This window comes from Culex quinquefasciatus, chromosome 1 (assembly GCF_015732765.1).
Source record: "Culex quinquefasciatus strain JHB chromosome 1, VPISU_Cqui_1.0_pri_paternal, whole genome shotgun sequence".
NCBI classification, from domain to species: Eukaryota; Metazoa; Arthropoda; class Insecta; order Diptera; family Culicidae; genus Culex; species Culex quinquefasciatus.
In genome coordinates, this window is record NC_051861.1 from 127,973,939 (window position 1) to 127,986,993 (window position 13,055).

Here is a 13,055-nt window from a genome sequence, read left to right on the forward strand (position 1 = left end):
ATCTAAAAATCTAAAAATCTAAAAATCTAAAATCTAAAAATCTAAAAATCTAAAAATCTAAAAATCTAAAATCTAAAAATCTAAAAATCTAAAAATCTAAAATCTAAAAATCTAAAAATCTAAAATCTAAAAATCTAAAAATCTAAAAATCTAAAAATCTAAAATCTAAAAATCTAAAAATCTAAAATCTAAAAATCTAAAAATCTAAAAATCTAAAATCTAAAAATCTAAAAATCTAAAAATCTAAAAATCTAAAAATCTAAAATCTAAAAATCTAAAAATCTAAAAATCTAAAAATCTAAAATCTAAAATCTAAAAATCTAAAAATCTAAAAATCTAAAAATCTAAAAATCTAAAAATCTAAAAATCTAAAAATCTAATAATCTAAAAATCTAAAAATCTAAAAATCTAAAATCTAAAAATCTAAAAATCTAAAAATCTAAAAATCTTAAAATCTTAAAATCTAAAAATCTAAAAATCTAAAAATCTAAAAATCTAAAAATCTAAAAATCTAAAAATCTAAAAATCTAAAAATCTAAAAATCTAAAAATCTAAAAATCTAAAAATCTTAAAATCTTAAAATCTGAAAATCTAAAAATCTAAAAATCTAAAAATCTAAAAATCTAAAAATCTAAAAATCTAAAAATCTAAAAATCTAAAAATCTAAAAATCGAAAAATCTAAAAATCTCAAAATCTAAAAATCTAAAAATCTAAAAATCTAAAAATCTAAAAATCTAAAAATCTGAAAATCTTAAAATCTAAAAATCTAAAAATCTAGAAATCTAAAAATCTAAAAATCTAAAAATCTAAAAATCTAAAAATCTTAAAATCTTAAAATCTTAAAATCTTAAAATCTAAAAATCTAAAAATCTAAAAATCTTAAAAACCTAAAAATCTAAAAATCTAAAAATCTAAAAATCTAAAAATCTAAAAATCTAAAAATCTAAAAATCAAAAAATCAAAAAATCTAAAAATCTGAAAATCTAAAAATCATTTCAAAGGGGCGATACGACATTGCTCTTACGGTCTTTCGTCCCATTTGAACGAGTGTAATGAAAAAAAAGTTAAATCATAAAATATTATAGTTTTGCTTACTCTGATGGGGTTCCCTATTGTTTAACCGTATTTTTAAGGCCGGTGGTACAAAATTATTATTTTTCAATGAAAAGCATTTATTTTATTAATAATATAAAAAAGGCTACAATTAATCAGGAGACAAAAAAAATATAAAAATCATAACAAAAGTATAAACAACAGAAACAAATAGAAATATTTTTTCTCTTCGTTTACAATCATATTTCAAATGTTTGGGCCTCGGTTTGGACTTGTTAAGAAGTATTTGATGTTTTGGTAAAATTCCGATTACTCGCCAAAATAAAATTGTTTCGTGAATACTTTGATGTTTAAAAAAATTATTATTGCAAACAACTGGACTGGTGTCAAAACTGGTGTAGAATGCTTTTAAAAAAAACTTTTTTTCATTCGAATGTAGGTCAAAGCTGAGGGATTTAAACTTCGAAAACTTTACTTAAACCGCTTCAGTGATTGGTGTCTTCCTCCTTAAATAAGTTTGAATTCGCTTGTTAAATTCGATTGAACTGCATTTCCAGAGTTTTTTTTCAAGGTCCTATAAAATATTGCTTATTGCGAGATAAAATCACTTTTCTCCTCCGCTGTGACTGACAGGTGGTTACAGCCGCCGAACTACCGCTGTGTAAAAATCAGCAGGTTGAACTGAAATTCAGCGTTGATTTGGCTGTCAACCTGATTTGTTTTGAATATTTTCCAAAAAGTCAGCAGAAAACTCAAGGCAACCTTTGACAACAGCCAAAAATTTGTTCTGCGGCTGTCATGCGGCCATTCTTCTGCGGTCATATCAGCGCGCATGAACTCTAATTATTAACGCCCGCGATAATATTGTCTTTCATATGTTTTTAGGACCATTTCAAAAAAAAAACTCTGGATTTGAACTAGCGAATCCATGGCAAACTTAAGACCGACAGCTGATTTAAATCAAAAATTTTAACGTTCTACGTGTTTTTAATTCGATTTTTTTTTCTTTGGACGATTTCCTTGTCGCATACGTCGTTTTGTGCTCTGGCGGCGCCTTTCGCTTGTCAATCTTTTCTGCTCGGGGTGCATCATTTGACAGTTCCAGTTGTTTATTTGTGTTTGTGTTTTCCTTTGCTCGACGAACCCTTCGCAGTGGTTTGAAACGGTCGTATCAGTGAATGTTTTTTTTTTGCGATAATTGTATTTTGAGTAGTTTGAAGCTGGTTTGAAGCTAAAACTTTTTTTATTAGTTTTTTGAAAGCATTCCTAAAACATGCGAATAAAACACACAATTTTAACAGCTTAATAATTGATTATTGAATATTAAATGAAAACGCAATTTTCACCAGTACGTCCGTTTCAAAGTTTTCTCTCTATCTTTTTGACGTTTGCTTTTGAAGCAAGCAAAGAAGAACCATCGCCGGAACGCGGAACGGCCGTCGAATTCAAAATTAGTGCCCAAATTGCCATCGTTCTTCTCGGTTCTCTCGCGCGTGTCGTCGTCGTCTCTTCACTCGTAGTTGTGGGGGTGCGTGTGCGCAGAAGCTCCGTTTTTTACTGTTTTCGTGTGAAAAAATTGATCCGACTCTTGTCGACGGAGGTGGAAGAAAAATTTTGAGGAAGAGATTTGGACAATTTCGGACCACGGTTCCCCTTTGCGGCAAGTGACTAGCTTTGGGATTAGCAGCAGCGATGGCCGCGGCCAATCCGGCCCGATCCGGAACCACAGCACCGTCGTCAGCGGAGCGCAAGTAAGAATCCCTTGAAAAGTGAGAGTAGAAAAAGATGGCCGAAACGGGTTCCTTGTTCCGGAAGGGGAGAAGGTTGAAACGGGATTCTATTTGCGGAGCTGCCAGTTACCGGTGGGGCTGGTCACTTAATCTGTCGGGTAGCTTGACCATCGCAGATGGAATCTGTTTCGTCCAAAAACTCCTCCTAGAGGGGAAGAATTTGGGGAAACCAGCTGTCAACAAGAAGAAAGACGAAGAGGTGCCCCACCCTGCCCGGATTCCGCACTTCTAAGTCGCTCCGACTAAGCCATAACAAACTTGAGCAGGAGAAAAAAAGGCAACTGACTCACTTGGAACCGAAAGAGTCCATTAATCTTGATGGCCAACAGACTTTGCTTCTTCAAATTTACGCACTTAAAGTGGCGCAGGAAGAAGATTTGTAACAAAACACACAGAAATTCACTGCGGGGGAGGTGTGTGACGCTCATGTCCGAGCTTCGGAACCGTTTTGCGGCTGGGGAGAGAAACAAATTGGCATTGGGTTTCTTCCTCTTCTGCGGAATTAATTGCATATCAAAATCGATTTTATACTTGTCTGGCCTGTGCGGGTTTCTGTGTTGGTGGAGTTTGTTTCTTGTTTTCGGAAGTAGTGCCAACTCTGGGCTGGATTAGCAAATAATGCTTGAGTTATGATGTGCTAAATATTCGGATTAGTCTCGCGAAATTGCAACGTTGGCAAACAATACTATTTTAGCTATAAAATGCGGCTCGATAATCTTCAAGAAACTGGGTCAAAATTACTTTTCCACTCATATTTTTATAAAAATTAATAAGATGTGGCTTATTTAAAAGCAAAAAAAAAAGATTTTTTGATATTTTCAATAAATTTTAAACCATAAGTAAATTTCTGAAACATATAAAAAATACGATATCTTTCTATCTTTGAAAGAAGTATAAAATTTCGATTGACATACTGCAAATGAGGAAATTTGAGTATTTAAAAAATATACAGTAATTTGTGAACATTGTACATTAAAAACTCTAATGCAATGTATTTCATTAAAAATTGGGTGTCTTTTGACATCCATAATAAACATTATAAAATTATAAAAAAATATATATTTTAGAAAATATACGATAATTTGTGAAAATTTTAATGTTCAAAAAAAAAACAAGCAAAACAAAATCTGAGCATCTAAAAAAATTACAACAATTTGTGAAACATATCTCGTTTTACATAAGAAACTGTAATGTAATGAAATTTTATTTTAAAAAATTGCGTCGTTTGGCGTCTATTTATATTACAAATCACGAAAATTTGAAGGCCTTATAAAATATATGGTAATTTGTGAAAATTTTTAGCATTACCCAATAAAAAATGTTATGAAATTTCATTAAATTTTTGACAAATAATGAAAATTAGAGTATTTTAGAAGATATTCAATCATTTGTGAAATTTTTAGGATTTACAAAAAAAATAGCATTTAAAAAATATACAATAATTTGCAAAAAAATAATGTTTTTCACCAACTCGACTCGATTGTCCGAAGTTCGATTATCAGAAGGTTTATGTGGGACTTCATATCATATCATATCATGAAAAATTTTTTTTTATTTTTTTTTATTTTAAACATCAAATTAGAATTCTTCAGTTGCAGTATTTTTTATTTTTTAAAAATAATTTGTGAACACTCATGTATTTTACAATTTAACTTTAATGTAATGAAATTCCATTTGAATTTTGGCGTCGTTTGACATCCATATTGTCAATTATGAAAATTTGAGTATTTAAAAAAAATATACGAAAATTTGATAAAATTTTACGGTAATTCATGAAAATTTTAGTTTTAACGCTAAAAACTGTTTGTAGTAACATTTTATTCGAAATCTGCGGTCATTTTGCCATTCATATTGTAAATTATGAAAACAAAAGTCTTTTTTAAAAAAATACTTGGATTTATGAAAATTATGAAAAATTTAGAAATTTAAAAAATATAAGATAATTTGGGATTTTTTTTATGAGATTCATTAAAAACTCTAATGTAATGAAATGCCATTCACAATTTGGCGTCGGTCGTTTGATATGTATGAAAATTTGAGTACTTTAAAAATATATGGTAATTTGAAAAAAATAGTTTTTCACAATACAAATTTAAATTGAGAACATAAAAAAAATATGCGTTTGATATAAAAAAAAAAGTATAATTTAATTAAATTTTATCAACAATTTGGCATCGTTTGATATCCATATTGTGAATTATAAAAATTTTAGTATTAAAAAAATAACATGATTTGTGAAATTACTTTTAAAAAAATAATAAATTCTATTCCAAATTAGGTGCCGCTTGACATTCAGATTGCTTATAATGAAAATTTGAAATATAATAAAAAAAAAATACGGTAATTTGCAAAAATTATGAAAAATTTGGCGTTGTTTAACGCGATAATTCTAATTTCTAGAATGTGATTTTTTGTTTTAAATGAGCTGACCTATAAAAAATCAATTAGCTTTCTTTATGGTCAAAATTGAGCACTTAAAAAAACATTATTTTTAAAACTATTTTTTCGGCTTGACTCTTCTTCTTTTATCGGTTATTTTGTGATTTTTTGAAAGACATAGTTTTAGTGTATTTTTGTAGTATTTCACACATTAAAAAAATGTTTATCAACAAATAATGTCTGTGAGTTTTTGCATACTCTAAGACCGACGACCTTGGACGCTTAACATTCTTAAATCATGACCTTGTCTGTAAATATCTTCGAGTGAATTTTTTGAAAAAAAAAAATTGCCTTCCCAGTTAATCCGGGAATAATTTTTTAATTGAATTGTGAATAACCCTCATGATCATTTATAAGATAAAGTAATTCCAAAAATATCGATTCATTTCAGCAGTGTTCCCAAAATGCCAGAATGTTTGTATTTCAACTACTTTTTGAAGATCAATTTAAATAAAAAAAAAATTTTAACTTGTAGGTAAATAATCGATTTATTCGTTTTTTCTAAGTGGCGATATTGAGAGCCAGGGTTGCCAGTTCCTACAAGTTTATTTTTTTTTCTTAAAAAAAACTGAAATATGTTTCAAAATATGTGCAGAAATGCGATAATAAATGTTATTAGTGGCGATGTCTTATGACAGGGCTGCCAGATTTAAGTTTTTTTGCGCGTCGAAAAGAATTTCAAAATATACTCCCTATAATGCATTTGATAGGTAAACGTAGACGAAATTCGTTGCGATATGATTACCACAGTCGATTATAACAAAATACAAAAACAAAAAAAATACAAACATAAAAAGAACAAATCAAATATTTCACAAATTTCTCACCACACAGAATTAAAGTTGTCACATGGAATGTCATCATTCTCGCCGCACCTCAACATTAATAGGAGTGGCCTCCCTTTCTTACGTGATCGCATAGAGAAGCTAAATCTTGACACTAATGTCGCTCTCTAGCAATCACTAAATTGATGGAAAGATGTATCTACATTCCGTGTGTCAACCTCTCTAGTCAGGGATTTTTTTTTTCGTTGGTTCATTCTTATTTTTGTTGGGAAAGTCCCCTTAACGACGACGTGAATTGATGGGATTGTGTTTCCATCATGAAAATATATATTTTTCACTTTTCCCTATTTTCATTCACACTTTCTGTGTCTAGACAACGCGATAGAAGTGAGTGCCACAGATAAGTGGGTGAGAAACTTTTTTTTTGTTTATTTTGTTTTGCAAACTGCTAGCGCGATCTGGTGGCCAAATTTGAAACTATTTTGACAGATCAAGTGCACGTTGATGGAAAATTAGCATCATCATTTTAATAAAATTTGCTTTGCAAAATTAATTATGGAAAAAAGATTGTCCATTTTTAAATTTAAAAAATATTTGATCAAACAATTTTTAACACAAAATGATTAAAATGTCTTCTATTCACTGTCAAGAATGATACGGAAGCTACTAACACATTTTAAGAGATGATACAAAGCAAGACAAAACGGGAGTTATTTTTAAAATCCTAGAACTCTCTACTGTTGCGAGTAATCTTAAAGTGGTGTTTGTGGCGTTCCAACTTCAATCTTTTCGTGTCTCTCGGAATTTCTTGGAATTGTGGTGGGTCTTGAGTGTGAGGAAAACAAACAAAAGCAACAGCTTTGGCAGGCACTTGTCATGCTTAAATTTCGATGATTTATGACACAGGGAGGATTTGCCTTTTCTTGTGGTTTGACTTTTTTTTAAATTTCAAAATACAAAAAAGACAAAAATACAAAAAAGACAAAAAAGACAAAAAAGACAAAAAAGACAAAAAAGACAAAAAAGACAAAAAAGACAAAAAAGACAAAAAAGACAAAAAAGACAAAAAAGACAAAAAAGACAAAAAAGACAAAAAAGACAAAAAAGACAAAAATACAAAAATACAAACTTACAAAAATACAAACTTGCAAAAAAAAACAAACTTGCAAAAAAACAAAAATACAAAAATACAAAAATACAAAAATACAAAAATACAAAAAAACAAAAATACAAAAATACAAAAATACAAAAATACAAAAATACAAAAATACAAAAATACAAAAATACAAAAATACAAAAATACAAAAATACAAAATACAAAAATACAAAAATACAAAAATACAAAATACAAAATACAAAAATACAAAAATACAAAAATACAAAATACAAATACAAAAATACAAAAATACAAAAATACAAAAATACAAAAATACAAAAATACAAAATACAAAAATACAAAATACAAAAATACAAAATACAAAAATAAAAATACAAAAATACAAAAATAAAACAAAATACAAAAATACAAAAATACAAAATACAAAATACAAAATACAAAAATACAAAATACAAAAATACAAAATACAAAATACAAAAATACAAAAATACAAAAATACAAAAATACAAAATACAAAAATACAAAAATACAAAATACAAAAATACAAAAATACAAAAATACAAAAATACAAAAATACAAAAATACAAAATACAAAAATACAAAAATACAAAAATACAAAAATACAAAAATACAAAAATACAAAAATACAAAAATACAAAAATACAAAAATACAAAAATACAAAAATACAAAAATACAAAAATACCAAAATACAAAAATACAAAAATACAAAAATACAAAAATACAAAAATACAAAAATACAAAAATACAAAAATACAAAAATACAAAAATACAAAAATACCAAAATACAAAAAAAAGACAAAAAGAACAAATTGTCAAAATTGTCAAAATTGTCAAAATTGTCAAAATTGTCAAAATTGTCAAAATTGTCAAAATTGTCAAAAACTGTCAAAATTGTCAAAATTGTCAAAATTGTCAAAATTGTCAAAACTGTCAAAATTGTCAAAATTGTCAAAATTGTCAAAATTGTCAAAATTGTCAAAATTGTCAAAATTGTCAAAATTGTCAAAATTGTCAAAATTGTCAAAATTGTCAAAATTGTCAAAATTGTCAAAATTGTCAAAATTGTCAAAATTGTCAAAATTGTCAAAATTGTCAAAATTGTCAAAATTGTCAAAATTGTCAAAATTGTCAAAATTGTCAAAATTGTCAAAATTGTCAAAATTGTCAAAATTGTCAAAATTGTCAAATTTGTCAAAATTGTCAAAATTGTCGAAATTGTCAATATTGTCAAAATTGTCAAAATTGTCAAAATTGTCAAAACTGTCAAAATTGTCAAAATTGTCAAAATTGTCAAAATTGTCGAAATTGTCAAAATTGTCAAAATTGTCAAAATTGTCAAAATTGTCAAAACTGTCAAAATTGTCAAAATTGTCAAAATTGTCAAAATTGTCAAAATTGTCAAAATTGTCAAAATTGTCAAAATTGTCAAAATTGTCAAAATTGTCAAAAACTGTCAAAAACTGTCAAAATTGTCAAAATTGTCAAAATTGTCAAAATTGTCAAAATTGTCAAAATTGTCAAAATTGTCAAAACTGTCAAAATTGTCAAAACTGTCAAAATTGTCAAAATTGTCAAAATTGTCAACATGGTCAAAATTGTCAAAATTGACAAAATTTGATAAAATTAACAAAATTAACAAAATTGACAAAATTGTCAAAATTTGATAAAATTTGATAAAATTTGATGAAATTGACACAATTTTACAAAATTTACAAAATTGTCATTCATTTATCATTTAAATAAAATTAGTCACACTTCATTCATTTGATATCTGACCTAATCCACTTCCCGTCCTTTTCTCCGTTTACTTTCAGATAAATGACGACCGACGGAGCGTTCGTCACCTCATCGTAATCATCACACGCAGCGCATCGCTGAAACACCTTTAATCACAAAATCTTTAAACAAAACGAAACAACAATGCAATCAGCCCAATCCGGCGCCGATTCCTCGCTCGAGCTCGAGGACGACGCCCTGCTGGAGGACGAAGACGAAGTCGGCACGGGCGCGCGGTCCGCCAACCGGAAGCCCCACTTTCTGGACTACGACAACAAACCGCCGGCGGGGCTGGAGGACCAGGTCGTGTTCCCGCGGCCAACTCCCGCTGCGACCAGTTCAAACGGGACGAGTGAGGAAGTGATCGGTAGGGGGACGTGGCCTGCGGCCACTTCCGGCGGCGCTGCCGCCAAGTACAATGGCGGAGGTCGTCAGAACCACTCGATGTACGGGGACATGTCGGAGGTTTGCCCGAAGATGGAGTGCGTGTACTCGCTGCTGTCGATGCTCGGGTCGACCAACTCGCTGGAGATGAGCGCCAAGTTCATGGAGTTGAGCCGGAACCGGGAGACGTGCAGTGCGTTGCGACGGTCCGGGTGTATTCCGCTGCTGGTGCAGATTATCCACAACGATCCGAACGAAACGGCGCGGAGAAACGCGCGACAATCGCTGAACAACGTGATCGGATGTCATCCGGACGACAAGGCCGGACGGAGGGAGGTCAAAGTCCTCAAACTGATCGAGCAGCTCGTAGACTACTCGGACCAACTTCGCGACTACAGCGAAACCGAGTCCGCCACCACCCAACCAGACCCGGCGGAAGATCCGGAAAAGCACCCGATCGCGGCCATCACGACCCTCATGAAGATCAGCTTCGACGAGGAGCATCGGCACGCCATGTGTCAACTCGGTGCGTTGCAGACCATTTCGACGCTCATCCAGCTGGATCACGCCGTGCACGGGTCGAATCCGAGTCCGGCCGGGGCGCCCAAGTGTGTGACGATGCGGCGTTACGCGGGGATGATCCTGACTAATCTGACCTTTGGCGACGGGAACAACAAGTCGCTGCTGTGCTCGAACAAGGGCTTCATGAGGGCGCTGGTGGCGCAGATTGGGTCGAGCAGTGACGAGTTGGTGCAGGTGAGGATGAGTACACTTCAAAATTAGATTTTTGGTGATTTTCTACATTTTTTGAAGAGAGTTGAAGTCCACTTCTTAGCACTGTTGCTCGGATGGCACCTCAACGAGTTTGAAAATGTGTATTACCTGTCTTTGACCATAGAAGCTATATTTTCCCATTTTAGTAAAATCTGCTAAGCCATAACAAAAAAAAAATAGATAGCAAATTAAAATTTAATTTTTCCTGGCAACACTGCTTAAAATTATGAGCACTTAATGAAATTTATATAACCACTCAAGGACCATTAGTCAGTTTACGTCTGACAGCCGGAGACAGCGGTTGTTTTTTCTGCTGTTTTCGTGGCGCGGCACAGTGCTTACGGATGGAGGTGGAAGAATCCTCCGACGGGGACGAATTTCGTTCCGTAAATGGAACGGGGAAGCGGAGGAAGACCAGCAACGGAGCCGTTATCGGGGATGGCTCAGAGGAGAATCTTCTCAACAACAACAAGTTCAGCCCGCTGGCGGGGAACAACAACAACAACAATAACAATGGTATCCCAGCCGGGAAAGGAAGCGTCCCACCGGTTCCAGTGGTTCCAGTGGCCAAGAAACCACCACCTCTGGTGGTAAAGAATACGAGCTACGCCAAGCTGAGGACTGTAATGTCGCCGTGCACAACCAAGCCAAGTTACAAGCTAACTCCGTTTGGGATCAAATTGTTGTGTTCCTCCGAGGAGCGTTTTGAGACCGCGCGGGCCCACTTGATTGCGAACAAAGTGGAGTTCTACACCCACGAGAAACGAAGCGAGCGGCAACTCCGCGTCGTCGTCCGAGGACTTCCGTCGGCTTCACCTGAATTCGTCAAGAAGACCCTCAAGGAATCGCAAAACCTGGATGCTGTGGAGGTGCACGCCATCAAGAGAAGGGAGAGTTCGCCTCGTCAGAGGAAACCCCGTATATTGTTACGTTCCCAAGGTACACCAGCCTCAAGCAGCTGAGTGAAATCAAGCGCTTGAGAAGATTTCACATCCGGTGGGAGGCCTACCGGAACAAGCGACCGAACGTGACCCAGTGCAGGAACTGCTTGCAGCTGGGTCATGGAACCAGGAACTGTCACCTCAAGGGGAGGTGCAACAACTGTGGGGGTCCCCACAAGACGGACGAGTGCGAAGTCCAGGAAGCCCAGCCAAAGCGGTGTGCCAACTGCTCTGGTGCCCACGAAGCTACGGACCGCAGCTGCCCCAAGCGTGCGGATTTCATCCAGCGGCGACAGCAGGCGTCGAAACCAAAACCGCCGGCGAGGAAGGCGGAGAAGCAGAGTCCAGCAGTTCCGGCGTTCACGCCGGCGGAGTTCCCTCCGCTGCCGGGCGCAGTTCCGGACGGAAAATTAAAGGATCGCCCTCGACCCGCAGGAAGCAACCAAGGTGGCCCCCGAGACGGTGGAGCCACGGAGAAGGAAGCCGCGGAGGTACTCTACAGTTCGGCTGAGCTGTGGGGGATTTTCTCCGAGTACATCGGCAGGTTCAAGACCTGCAAGACCCGCTTGGACCAAGTAACCCTCGTCAGTTACATGATCTCCAAGTATGGAATTTAAGGAGTTTTGTTTTGTTATTATACATTGTTTAACTGATCCTCGGTCCCAACCTGGTCACAGCACCTAAAAGGACCTAATAAAAATAAGTTAAGAAAAAAAAAAAAAAAAAAAAAGGACCATTAGTGTAAATATCATTAACAGTCGGAAGCAACTTTTTGTGCATCTTTGCATTAGTACTTGAAAGACCTTATCTTAATCTTGACAAATTTAAGAACTGGCAATACAGTCGGGAGATATTGAGAATTTATTGAGACTAATTGAACTTTTTTTAGGATTGGCTGTTGTAAATTTGGTAGAAATGATTTTCGTACCAATCTATTTCATATAGTTTTTGAACTTGTCAGAAAGAGAAAGTTTGATGATCTCGCTGTCATGTGCTGTTTGCTTATTTTGAATCAAAAACAACGTGAGGAAATACACGATAACGTAACTCTAAAATTATTTTATTCGAATAGTTAAGAAAAGAGCCTAACACATTTGTTGCCAGAAGTATAATGATTAGACAAATATTTATTAAAAGAGGAAGATTTTTTTTATTTTCTAATGATTTTTCAAGTCATAAATTGTACAACTGATTTTTTCACTGTTCAAATTTGACAATATTTAAAAATTAACATTTACAAAAATAATTACCTAATAATTTTAACAATAAGAACAAAAGAAGATACTTCGCATGGTCTAAAAGAAGATTTTTTTATCAAAATAAAGATAATACAAAATATCAAAATTTTCACAAATGCCGTTTTTTTAGTACTAAAATTTTCATAATTTTGTGCAAACCTTTAAAACATTAGAGTTTTTAATACTACTGCAATCTCCACAAATATTGCGAATTATCAAAATGTAAGTAGTTTCCAAAAATACATTATATTTTTGAAACTACCAAAAATTAAAAAAAGCATAATACGCAATATGGATAGCAAAAAACACCTTTTTTAAGGGATTCTCACAAAATTTTAGTTTCTTGTGTTTCTACTAAAAAAATTGTATTTAAAAAAAATACACACACAAATTTTATTTTTGAAAAGGCGGTATTTTATAAAACATTGTATAAACATAAAAATAAAAAAAAACTATTTTTTAACTTCGCGGAATAATGAAAAATTCAATTAAAAAATATCCAATACACTGAAAATTATAATGTTGGTAAAACATGATTTGAAATGATTTTTCACAATTTTTCCCCATTTTAGCCTGTTTGCCAATTTTGATATTTTTCCAAAATTAAGATTAGGTAAGACAACGTTAGTTTTATTTTAAGTTAAAATTTCTCAAAAATATCTGAAGTCAAAAAAATATTTTTTTTTTGTTGAAACAATTTGTACAATCGATTGTAAACTATTTAAAATATAAATA

At 32.9% G+C, this 13,055-nt stretch overlaps 1 protein-coding gene across 1 annotated transcript in view; it reads left to right on the plus strand.

Annotated features, from left to right (window-relative positions):
• The first annotated feature begins 2,463 nt into the window (after positions 1-2,463).
• The window catches only part of LOC6053145 (adenomatous polyposis coli homolog), a 37,275-nt gene continuing 26,683 nt past the window's right edge, over positions 2,464-13,055 (plus strand). The window contains exons 1-2 of the mRNA XM_038260985.1: positions 2,464-2,805; positions 9,022-10,123. Coding sequence (XP_038116913.1) covers positions 9,128-10,123 — 996 coding nt within the window. The 5' untranslated portion in view covers positions 2,464-2,805; positions 9,022-9,127. The remainder of the gene's footprint in view (positions 2,806-9,021; positions 10,124-13,055) is intronic.